The sequence below is a fragment of the Nannobrachium achirus genome (genome assembly GCF_963921795.1).
Source record: "Nannobrachium achirus genome assembly, chromosome: 9".
Lineage (NCBI taxonomy): Eukaryota > Metazoa > Chordata > Actinopteri > Myctophiformes > Myctophidae > Nannobrachium > Nannobrachium achirus.
The window spans coordinates 32,148,454-32,160,182 of NC_137818.1; the positions used below are offsets into that span (position 1 = coordinate 32,148,454).

At 43.0% G+C, this 11,729-nt stretch overlaps 1 protein-coding gene across 1 annotated transcript; it reads left to right on the forward strand.

Moving 5' to 3' along the window:
- Positions 1 to 386: 386 nt before the first annotated feature.
- acvrl1 (activin A receptor like type 1) lies at positions 387 to 11,729 on the forward strand (the record flags this gene model as incomplete). The annotated part of the gene is made up of 8 exons (XM_080733091.1): positions 387 to 584; positions 4,252 to 4,451; positions 4,650 to 4,749; positions 4,993 to 5,139; positions 5,654 to 5,929; positions 6,536 to 6,733; positions 9,107 to 9,237; positions 11,583 to 11,729. The coding sequence occupies exons 1-8, from the start codon at positions 512 to 514 to the stop codon at positions 11,727 to 11,729; spliced, it is 1,272 nt and encodes a 423-aa protein (XP_080589217.1). The 5' UTR covers positions 387 to 511.

Consider the following 11,729-nt stretch of genomic DNA (forward strand, 5'->3'; position numbering starts at 1 on the left):
GTATCTCTTAGCAAAATGCACCCCTAGGTGTCCCAATGAAGCCGGTCGATTTGACATATGGCCCAGGTACGTGCCACCTGGGCCAAAACTGTGGGAGGAGTAGCGCGGCAAAAAAAGGTTTATTTGGAAATTGGAAAGATGGGTGGGAAATAAAGTCTGACAAGTACTATACAGTCAGTACAGGGGCAACCACACTAATAAGATGACAACACACTTTAAGCACGTACAACAATATGTTTTAGTCTGCTTTTAAAACCCTAATTTAAGTGGTAGAGAACTCTACGTATTTTGCTCCGAGTGCAAACACTGAGGGTTCACATTGTCCCCATCATGTCTTCCAGTCCCCGGAGACGATGACAGCGACAAGCTGCTGTGCACGTGCGAAAACGAGAAAAGAACGTGCGTCAATGGGACCTGCCGGGGAGACATCTGCTTCTACACCAGGGTGCACGGCTATGAGGAGCGGGGCTGTTTCTCCCAGGACAATTACAGGGAGCAGTGCTTCACGTCCATGGCCAATTTCTACGTCCACTGTTGCAAAAAAGACCATTGCAATGCCTTCACCACAGCGCCTCCAGATCCAGGTCAGTGCCTAAAGCAGTGGTTCTTTTTCCACCATATAATGTTTCATCCATGTTGCATCAGAACCCTAGTCACATTCTAACTCGCTATCTAGCGAATGGCTGGTCCTTCTGGTTCCTCGTGCCAAATCTGAACTGGGAAAGCCTTCCAGTCCAGGCGCATACACACATAGACTCTGATGCCTGACAGCGTGTCGCGGGTTCGAATCCCAATCCCAATGAACTTTGCTGCATGTCACTCGGCATGCAGCAGTGGCTATGGGTTAGAGTTACCGTCATAGAACACGGGAGGTTCCCGAAGGGTTCCCAGTTTGATCCCGGATTCCCCCAGAGTTAGTGTTGAAGATCCTTGAGCAAGACTCTTAACCCCTAGTTGCTCCTGGTGAGCAGGTTGGTGCCTTGCATGGTTTCCTCTGCCATCGGTGTATGAATGTGTGTGTGAATGGGTGAATGTAATGCACAATCTCTGTAAAGCACCTTGGATAAAGGCGCTATATAAATGCACCATTTACCACTCCCATGTTGAATGAATGAATGAACTTTAAAATCTTGAAAGCGTTTGAATTGCAGCCCACCTATCTGACTGTTATGCAATGTTGCAATATCCTCACGGACCCGGCCCACACATTGAGGATCACTGACCTAAAGCCTCTCATTTAGATAAGAGATGCCTTCAATTTGTAGAGCTGAATTAGTACCATTGTGGGCCCCATTAGAATGGACCATGTGCATAAATCAGCATCCTGGATATGTACCATTAGGTCTACCAGGGCCATCATCCCATTCCGAGCATGCAGACTTGTTGTGTTCCTGATTGGAGGAGAAAGAATGATGTTAGTCTTCTGCACCTATTTATTTTTTTAATCAAAATGTGGCACACAGGCCCGGCCAGCTGGCATATAGCGGTCCGGGCACCTAGGCTCAATTTAACCTGACAGCGCGTTGTAGGTTTGATCTCGATGGCAATTGCTGCGTGTCACTTCCCATCTGTTAAACTACTGTCCTATCAATAGAAATCCACCAAATAAAAAAAAAAAAACACAGTTTTTCAAAACATATTTCAGGATTTGTCAAAATGTTTGAACATAAAAATGCTGATCTACAAGCTCACAACTTCCTCACACTATTTTGCCAAGTGGAAAATAGGGCATAAGTGATTGTGTTTTCTCATCACTCCTCTATGAAAAATCAGTAAATGGTGCCCCCTTGTGATCAGTTGCTGTAAATGTCATTTCAAGCCCACTTTTTGGACTGAAGCCCAGTCTATAATGTTATACCACTCTGTTGTCCAGTTCTAAAACAAGATTACTCCCTACAGCTTCCTCGAGATAAAAAAGAGGAAATGTTTAAAAGCGTTGTGTTTGCTTGGCCCTAGCCTTTTAGTAACACTAGACAAGATCTATTAGATGGTGTCCTATGTTTGGGTGCACCACAAGTGTTCTTGTGCATTTATAATTTATAATTTAGTCCCCTTGAGTTTTTATATCTGTATTTATCACTGAAGATGTGTCCTCTGCATTTAACCCATCAAAACCGGGAAAGCATCTGTGTCATTTTAGCATTGGCTGTTCAAAAATAGCAGATGTACAAGCTCACAGTACGTCACTTTGTGCCACGCTGCGACCTTGTACACCTGCTATTTCTAATGTTGAAAGTGTGAGAACTACTGATTTAGAAGGCATTTGTGGAATCGGCCTCATGTGTTAATGGGTTTTTAAGCGAACCATTGGGAGCAGTGGGGAAGTGCCCTTACGGTGTCCGGGGAGCAGTTAGGGGTTAAGTGTCTTGCACAGGGACACTTGGACACACAGACTGGCGACCTTCTGATTGCCAGACATTCTCTCTACCCACTCAGCTAGATTTGCCATCGATTTGAGTGTAATTGGTGTGCAATTCTTCCAGTCATTTATTCCTGCACTGATTAGTCTTTCTGGAAGAACAGCATACAGGATTGACTGGTTTCCTATGTTGTGGTGGTGGTGGCGACTTCTCCCATCATCTCTTTTTCGGAAAAAAACATTCTTATTCTATCTGATAGGGCAGAGGTCTTCAACCTTTTCAGGACAAGGAACCCCTTAGTTGAGAGAGAGATGAAGCAGGGACCCCCACAACCTTTTCGTAGATTCAGTATAGTTTCATTGTTTGACAGCACAATCATCAGTGTATTTTGGATTCATGTCAATTTGTGTTTTCAGATATTTAACCACTTGAACCGTCAATACTTAATAAACTTGACCTTTCACTCTGTACTTAGTTTGCTCTTTTTCCCCTCTACAAACCTCTTTACCGAAAATAGCTGATCTACAAGCTTTAGATCTGCTCTTTTTGGCTAAAGTTCTCAGAATATGGACCCAAAAAATGCTAGGGCTTAAAGAAAAAAGGTTTCTATCACACAAAGATTTGGAGGACCCCCTGTAGTAACTTTGAGGACCAGTACATGAGTAGAGGTGGATGAGCTGGATGTCTTTACAACAGTATAATTGTAGGTAAACTTGAGACTTGAGTTGTTGTGCTTTCACCTGCAGACAATCAAACATGCATGCATATAGTTGTGTGTTGTTTAGACCTGTCAAGTTAATAGAAATAAAAGTTTACTGTACTGTTGCAGTAGAAAGCTGTGTGAATGTGTATATAAATTAACACCTACCTACCACTAACCTACTCCAGGACCATTCGGCAAACAATTACCTGTACTTAATCAACCATGCCTCGTTATACTAATAAAATACAATGTTCGATAACAAACTCAACATGTAATTTCACACAAACAAACTTGATTAAACTACTCACCTGCTGCAGGTGATTCAATTATAGCAGGGTATATTCCTTGACCTTGACTCCTTTCCCCAGTAGTAGGGTCGGGTTGACTGTCCCAGAAATATTTCATTAGTGCACCTGGATTTATGTAGGTCTCAAGCTGCAATGATACTGAGCAGCCTGACTATTTTTTTTTTTTTTTTTTTTACTAATTGCCTAATAGAGCATTTTTGCAAAACACTTTATATTTCTAAGTGGTTTTGTTTTTGTCTAACCTAGCCTCATTTCATAAAGTAACTCATCCTGCAGTGCACACACAGTCATTTTATGTACACTAGCATTTGAGATTTGCGGGTCAGATGGAACAAAAAAAGATAATAATTTATCAAGCTAACTAACAATGCTCTAATTAAGCATTTGAGGGATGGGGGGTATATTTATGTTTTGTGTTCTACCAAATCATACCTTCCCCCAAAAAGAAGGGATAAAAAAGAAACACATTTTTGCACCATCGCGCAGCGCCCCTTCATTTGGTGCCAGAGGTGATCGGCTATATGAGTTATTCTGGACTTTTTCAATTTCGAGGACCCCCAGTTTGATATCCATTATGCCCCATGGACCCCCATTTAAAAAAAATCTTTGGGACCTCAGTCTATACTGTCAAATCCTCAGTGTTAATTTAACTCTGAGAACAAATGGAACAGGTCAGTTTGGTTCCATATGTCCTCTATAGTAATTAGTTACAGACCTGTAAGGAACCATTTGGTTCCACTATGAATCATTTAGCTAGGGACATCCTGAAACCCCCGCAAGGACCCAGTGTTGTGAATCAGTGGCCTGTACCACCTCTGCTTAGGGCCGAGCCAAGATGCTGTCTGTGCTCTCAACTAACTGTATGTGTATGTTTGTCCAGCTGGAACGCTGCCTCCCGAGACGGGGAGCCTGGTACTGTGGGTAGCAGTGCCTGTGCTGGTGCTGGTCATCGTAGCGGTGGGCGCGTGTGGCCTGGTGCTGTGGCTTCGAACACGGCGGACACACTGCAGGCTGGGCAGCGCTGACGACCGCGACCTCACCATGATCAAGGTGCCAAACGGGGATGACCCTACATATGGGGTGAGAGCCATTAGAGAGACACACTGCACATTAAACACATTAAAAGGTTCATAAAAAAGACAGGGTGCTTGGAACCTCTCTTATTTATGCCTCACTTAATAGGTGTTTCTCTCTACCTCTCTTTTTTGCTCTCTCTCTCTCTCTCTCTCTCTCTCTCTCTCCTTTCTGTCTGTCTGTCTCTCTCTCTTGAATCTGTAGGACATCTATGATGAATTCTGCACATCAGGCAGTGGGACAGGACTCCCCTATTTGGTGCAGAGGACCATGGCCAGACAGATCTCGCTGGTGGAGTGTGTCGGTCAGTTGGTTTCTTTACAATCGCGTTCACCGGTAGATAACCGGATAGTGAATCGACCACATAAGACACGGCATCCCCAGTCCGCTTCCATCTGCAGACCTATGTTGCATGCTCTTATCGCTCTGCACTGGGTTTCCTGTCTCTTTTATTCTATATAGATAAAATAAAATAAATGTAAAGACTCATATCAGTGCCTTATGAGAAGCCTCAATGATGTTTTTGTTAACCTCCCCCACCGTGCAGGTAAGGGCAGGTACGGTGAGGTGTGGAGGGGAACATGGATGGGGGAGAGCGTGGCAGTGAAGATCTTCTCTTCCAGGGACGAGCAGTCCTGGTTCCGAGAGACCGAGATCTACAACACTGTACAGCTCAGACATGACAACATACTCGGTACTGAACCCAAAGAATTTACTCTCATGAGAATATACTCTCCTGTTTCTTATCAACCATCTATTTATTGATATCACTAGGGATGGGACGATATGAAAATGTCATATCACGATTATTGTGACAAAAGAAATGGCGATTTACGATATTATCACGATAATCAAAATCCATTATCCTGGGGCGGAACATTTGCCAAAAAATAACAGATCTCGTAGATCAAAGATATTTGATAGAGAGTGAAAAAAAGACTGTATCAAGTACATATATTATAAGTACCTTTTACCAATTATAGAGGGTTCAAGTGGTACCAGACATGCAGCTCGGCAAATAAAAGGTGAATTGATCCCAGTGCATGACGGAGGACGATATCAAGATAAATGAAATCTCCACAATACGATTATCGTTTTTCTTTTTCTTTTTGTTTCACGATAAACGATAATATTGCTTATCGTCCCATCCCTAGATACCACCCCAATGGAGGTAATGCTGTGACATGAACACTTTGTTGTCTCTTCAGGTTTCATAGCCTCCGACATGACGTCCAAGAACTCGAGCACCCAGCTGTGGCTTGTCACGCACTTCCACGAGCTGGGCTCTCTCTATGACTTCCTGCAGTACAGCAGCCTGGACCCCGAGAGCTGCCTGAGGATGAGCCTGTCTGTGGCCTGTGGCCTGGTGCACCTGCACACGGAGATCCTCAGCACCCAGGGCAAACCGGCAATCGCCCACCGGGACCTGAAAAGCCGCAACATCCTGGTCAAGAGGAATGGCCAGTGCTGCATTGCCGACCTGGGTGAGAGAGCTGGAGGGGGAGGGGGGCAAGGATTATTGTAGGAAAAATGTTCATCGTTATTGTTGTCATAGAATCCGCAGTGATCCATTGGAGTAGGGCTGTCACAATTATTACATAATCGTCTAATCGCAATTATTTGAGGTAATCGCAATTATTTTGCATAATCGTCATAATCGTCTCCATGTTGAGAAATGAACCTTTTTTTTATATAGTTTCAAACACTTTGAAAAAGTAGTGGAAATAGCAGATCTACAAGTTCACAACGCGTCGCATTGCTACGCGTTGTGAGCTTGTAGATTGGCTATTTCCACTATCAATGTTCTTTTTTAAGTATAAAATTTACAAAAATATCAGTAATTTCTTTCTATATTTAAGTTATGTGTCATGATTGCCAGGTGCAACTTCAAATCCTAAAAGCCAAACAGAAATGTAATTGTCAACGACAAATACACAATTAAATCGTTAATCGCAATTATTTGAGTGACAATTAATCGTCATGTGAAATGTCCTAATCATGACAGCCCTACATTGGAGGTTGTCTTGAAATGCAAAACATTCCTCTGAATTGTTGTGTTTCTTTTTGCTCTATATGCGCTTTGTTCTCAGGTCTGGCAGTAATACACTCTCAGTCCAATGATTATCTGGATGTGGGCAACAACCCTCGTGTGGGCACCAAGCGCTACATGGCCCCCGAGGTGCTGGATGAGACCATTCGTATGGACATCTTTGAGTCCTACAAGCAGACTGACATCTGGGCCCTTGGCCTGGTCTTCTGGGAAATCACCCGCAGGACCATCGTCAATGGTACCACAACACAATAGCCAGTGGGAATGTCTTTTTATTTACATTTTCTTTTTTTATTATACTTCACTGACCAGAATCCCTTAGGGGTAGAAAATAGCCGATCTACAAGCAATGTGTCAAACACATTGTGAGCATCGTATATCTGCTATTGTCTGAAACGCATATACCACAAATCTAACAGAAACACACATACATACATTTGTACACATATTGTAAATGCAAAATCTATTTTAGCTTGACAGCAGCACACAAGTGCAGAAAGGAAAATAAAGAAATTGCACCATACTTTTTCTCGAATTCAAGGCATAGCTGTTTTTTTCAGGATCTCTTGGTTTATGTCAGTGGTTTTCTAAAAATGTATTCACCCAACTACTGTAAGATCCGAGGGAGTGAGTTGTTCCAGAGGTACTTTTTGTGAATCTCTATATGGATGCATCTTATCCATGCATTCAAGCAGACGATGTTGAAAAGGTGTGATCTGTGTCATGGTGTCTGCATGTCTCTGTTAGGGTACAGTATGTGTAGGAGGCAGTCAGCCCCAGCTCTCTCGGCGCTCCAGTGTTTTCCTAGCCAGCTTGTTCGCATGCAAGTCTGTGTCTGCCTCTACTATCCTCTTCAGTGATTAGCTCTTCAGTAATTATAAACAGTCTTATCTGGTGTCAGCACTCGCTCTCACATAGTCCAGATGCTCGTGAACACACACACATGCGGATGAACTTGCACACCGCAGAGACACACGCACACAAACACAGACTTGTGCATGTTCATCAATACATGCAGCAAAATTATATAGACACACACACGCACACACACACACACACACACACACACACACACACACACACACACACACACACGCACACACACACTCAGCAGAGCTTGTAGGGCTCCATCCCAGTCCAGTCCCCAGGGAACCAGTATCTTTCCCCGCTCTCGTTCTGTCCGACAGACTTTACAGAACTCCCACTTCAGCCTATCAGGAGTTGTAACGTGTGCTATTTCAGTCCTGCACGCTGTGAAATCTACGTTCTGTTTATGCACACTGAGGAGACATACATAAACAGGTCAATGCTTATCTAATGCTTTTTCTCAGTTTGATGATTATTCTCTCAAGTCTTCATATTCCGTGCAGAACTCGCTGACACAGTGTCCACATTTATTCCTCACCAAATCCTCCTCCCCAGGACCTCCTGAAGTCCTGAAGACACATTTTTACTTCGTCATACCAAGTTTCTACTATCCTCGGATCGGCTATTTTCAGCGTGTGACACCAATGTGCAACGGAGTATATAAATCAAGCATAAGCCAGTTCAGTCAGACAGTTGTGTCAAGATAAACCATGTATTGCAATGATATTGCATAAAATTGTGATACTACAGATTATCTGCATAAACTTGACACAGAAGCTGAAATCAGTAACTTCCCTGAAGCAGAGCATAATATACCAAGTTAATACATGATGAACATAACTTTGAGCCATTCAATGACATAAGTTAAGAGACACAGATGTAACATTAACACTATGTCCCTTTAGGGCAGGGGTGGGCAACTTTAATGATGGCGAGGGCCACTATATTTCCACACACACTCCAGAGGGCCACAATGCATATTGCATACTTTGTCATTCTACTATGTCATACAAAAGAAGCAAAAATAGCAGATCTACAAGCTCAAAATGCGTTGCAGCGCGACGCATTTTGAGCTTGTAGATGGGCTATTTTTGCTTCTTTTGAATTGGAATCCTGAATTCTTTTCTGTTCTTTTTTAGTTGGAATCCTGAAATGTAACATTTTGATTTAATGTCAAATGCATTTAGTTATATACTCATGTTAACTTTATGAACTTAAATACAAATACGTTGGACATAAAATAATAATAATATAGGCTACTAACATAGACTGAAGTAATTAAAGCGGGTCATGTTTGATATTATAACAGCTGAAATAAATAATATATCAGTATTTCCAACCTGAGGGCCGCATTAAGTGAAGGTGGGGGCCGCATGTGGCCCCCGGGCCGCCAGTTGCCCATGTATGCTTTAGGGGCTCTGTAAAATCCCCAGAATTCATACATACATTCATACATTCATACATAGCACATTGTGAAGAACTAAATGCCCCAGGGAGGTGGATGGAGTTTGATCACTGACACGGTGCTGTGAGTGTGTAGTATGAAGAGTGAACAGTGCTGAAAAAGACAGTCTAGAATGTACATTTAGGATTGAGGGCGTATTTGTTACCTTGTTAGCGACTGCCGTGACTGCCTGGACTATCGCAATGCTCGATTAATTTGTTACAGTGGAATGTTCTCTATTCCGCACAGAAAACAAGAAAACAATGGACACTGACTAATTGATCTTTTATCTCTGTTTAGGAATCGTGGAAGAGTACCGGCCTCCCTTCTTTGATATGGTGCAGTCGGATCCCAGCTTTGAGGAGATGAAGAAGGTGGTGTGCGTGGACCAGCATAGGCCCAGCCTGCACAACAGGCTGCACTCCCACCCGGTGAGCCATCGGAGGACACAAACACTACACATTTAACCACTTAAACCCTATATTCCTATATTTAACCAGGGTTGCCCAGGCCTCTATACTAGGTCTACTCCCCTTTCCCCTCAATACCAAATCACTTAACCGGATAATAGCTGATCTACAAGCTCACAACGCCAAAGAAGGTGGGAGAACCAAGACTTCCACACTTCAATTGATTTCCTATAGGTTTACGCCAGGGCTCCACTGCAGCCATCGGGCACCGTGCCGGCGTTGGACGGCGTCAGAAAATGAACCGGGGGGCGAATTTTGAGGTTGGACGCCGTCATCGAACGCAGCGCAATGTCTGCAATAAAGCACCCTTCATTGATTAAAAAGGGAACATTCCCTGCGTTGCCGATGACGCAACACCCGATGGCTGCAGTGTAAGGCCTGGTGTAAGGAAACCACAAGTAGGACGTGAGTCTCTTATTTCCAATGGAGAAGTGATCGTGAGCACAGATTAGTCACTGAAGTAAATATTGGACCCATGCCATTCCATACAAGCCACATGTTCCGAACATTCTGGTCTTTTTCAGACAGACAAATTAGGAAGAAATTTGTTGGAGACCTGCTATGTCAGCAACATAACATACTCTCGTGAGCACAGCACTGATCATAGGACGTTTGCAAGATCTGACATTCATGTGGAGTGACCGTGCCCACTTTGGAGACCATTTTGTAAACCATTTTAGTGGCGAGGCATGGGATTGGCAGTCTTGATAATATATAAGGATTTTGGCAACGTGACGAGTTGTGAGCTTGTAGACTAGCTATTTTCATCAAATGTTCACCCCAGAATAGGGACACTAGGGTTCATGTGGTTATACTCATGCCATTACTCATTGTTAACCTTTCCTAACCTTTCGGGCCCAGACATTTACAAATAAACACACTCGTCTGAAATGCATGCACACAAAATCAAACACAAACTGTAAATACAAAATCTATTTTAAATCCCATAGACAAAGGGGAAATGCCATCACTCTCATTAGACTGTACAGTAATGGCCAGCAATTGAACCATTCTCTAATGGTATTTTATTAACGATTAGTATTCTAATATTTGATATCGGAATTCATTTTAGTCGTGCATTTTAATGCCCCGCTCACACATGCATCCACAGGACACAGCTGTATAATTTTGCAATGTGTATAACATATTCATATATATATATATATATATATATATATATATATATATATATATATATATATATATATATATATAACATATGTTTCATCTGTACGTCTCACACATAGACAAATACCAAATATATTTTGCATCACATACACTGTAAAATCCTGAGTGTTAATTTAACACTCAGGACATCTGGCTCCAGTATACAAATGGAGCCAGATGGAGCAGTACAAGTAGCCTTGGGAACCAACCCAAGCCACGGGGCACATAGGTTAGGAGGATATCTCCTGTTTCTGTTGCGTGAGGCGGCTTGATGTACAAGTACACCCTCTGGACCGTATGACGCAGGCACTTACCCCTAATCCAACCCTTGATGCTGAGTGCCAAGTAGGGAGGCACTGAGTACCATTCTTATAGTCTTTGGAATGACTCGGCCTGGGATTGAACCCAAACCTCCCAGTCTCAGGGAGGACACTCTAATCACAAGGCTACTGAGCTGGTAATGGACCCCGTAGCGGTAACTAAATTAGCTAAAAGATTGATAGTTAGGAACCAAATGGACCCTTAATGGGTCCGTGTACAAATGGAACCAAATGGACCCGTTCCATTTATTTCCATTTGTACACTATGAGTTAATTTAACACTCCGAATTGTACAGTGTTGACAGAGAGAAGCGCCACCACATACAATACTATATGTTTTTGAGCGGTGCAAACCGTTCCTATAAGTGGCTGTGCGTGTGTCCGTAGCCTTTTTCCTCAGCGTTTTTCTATAGTAAAATGTGTGTGGGTAGCATCATGTTTGTCTAGTGATGTCATATGTAGTATGTCTGTAGCCTTTTTCCTAGCATGTAAACCGCTCCATAGAGTGGCTGTGCGTGTGTCTGTAGCCTTTTTCCTCAGCGTTTTGTCATAGCAAAATGTGTGTACAGAGCATCATGTTTGTCTAGTGATGTCATATGTCGTATGTCTGTAGCCTTTTTCCTTAGAGTTTTGCCATAGCAAAACGTGTGTGTGTAGCATAGCCTGTACATCCTAGACTCAAATCCTAGTCTGAAGATGTTATGCAAGCATGACCACCTCTCACTTCACATTGGGTGCGATTTATTTATTTTTGGCCAGTATTTGAAACACTGCCTAACATGGACATTCTTTATTATGTATGTATGTATGTCTATGTAGATCCTGACCGCCATTGTGAAGATCATGAAGGAGTGCTGGTTTCAGAGCCCGGCGGCGCGGCTTACTGCCCTGCGGGTGAAGAAGACCCTCTCCAAACTGGACCAGGATAATGACTACAGCATAGAGAAACTCAAACAGGACCTCTAG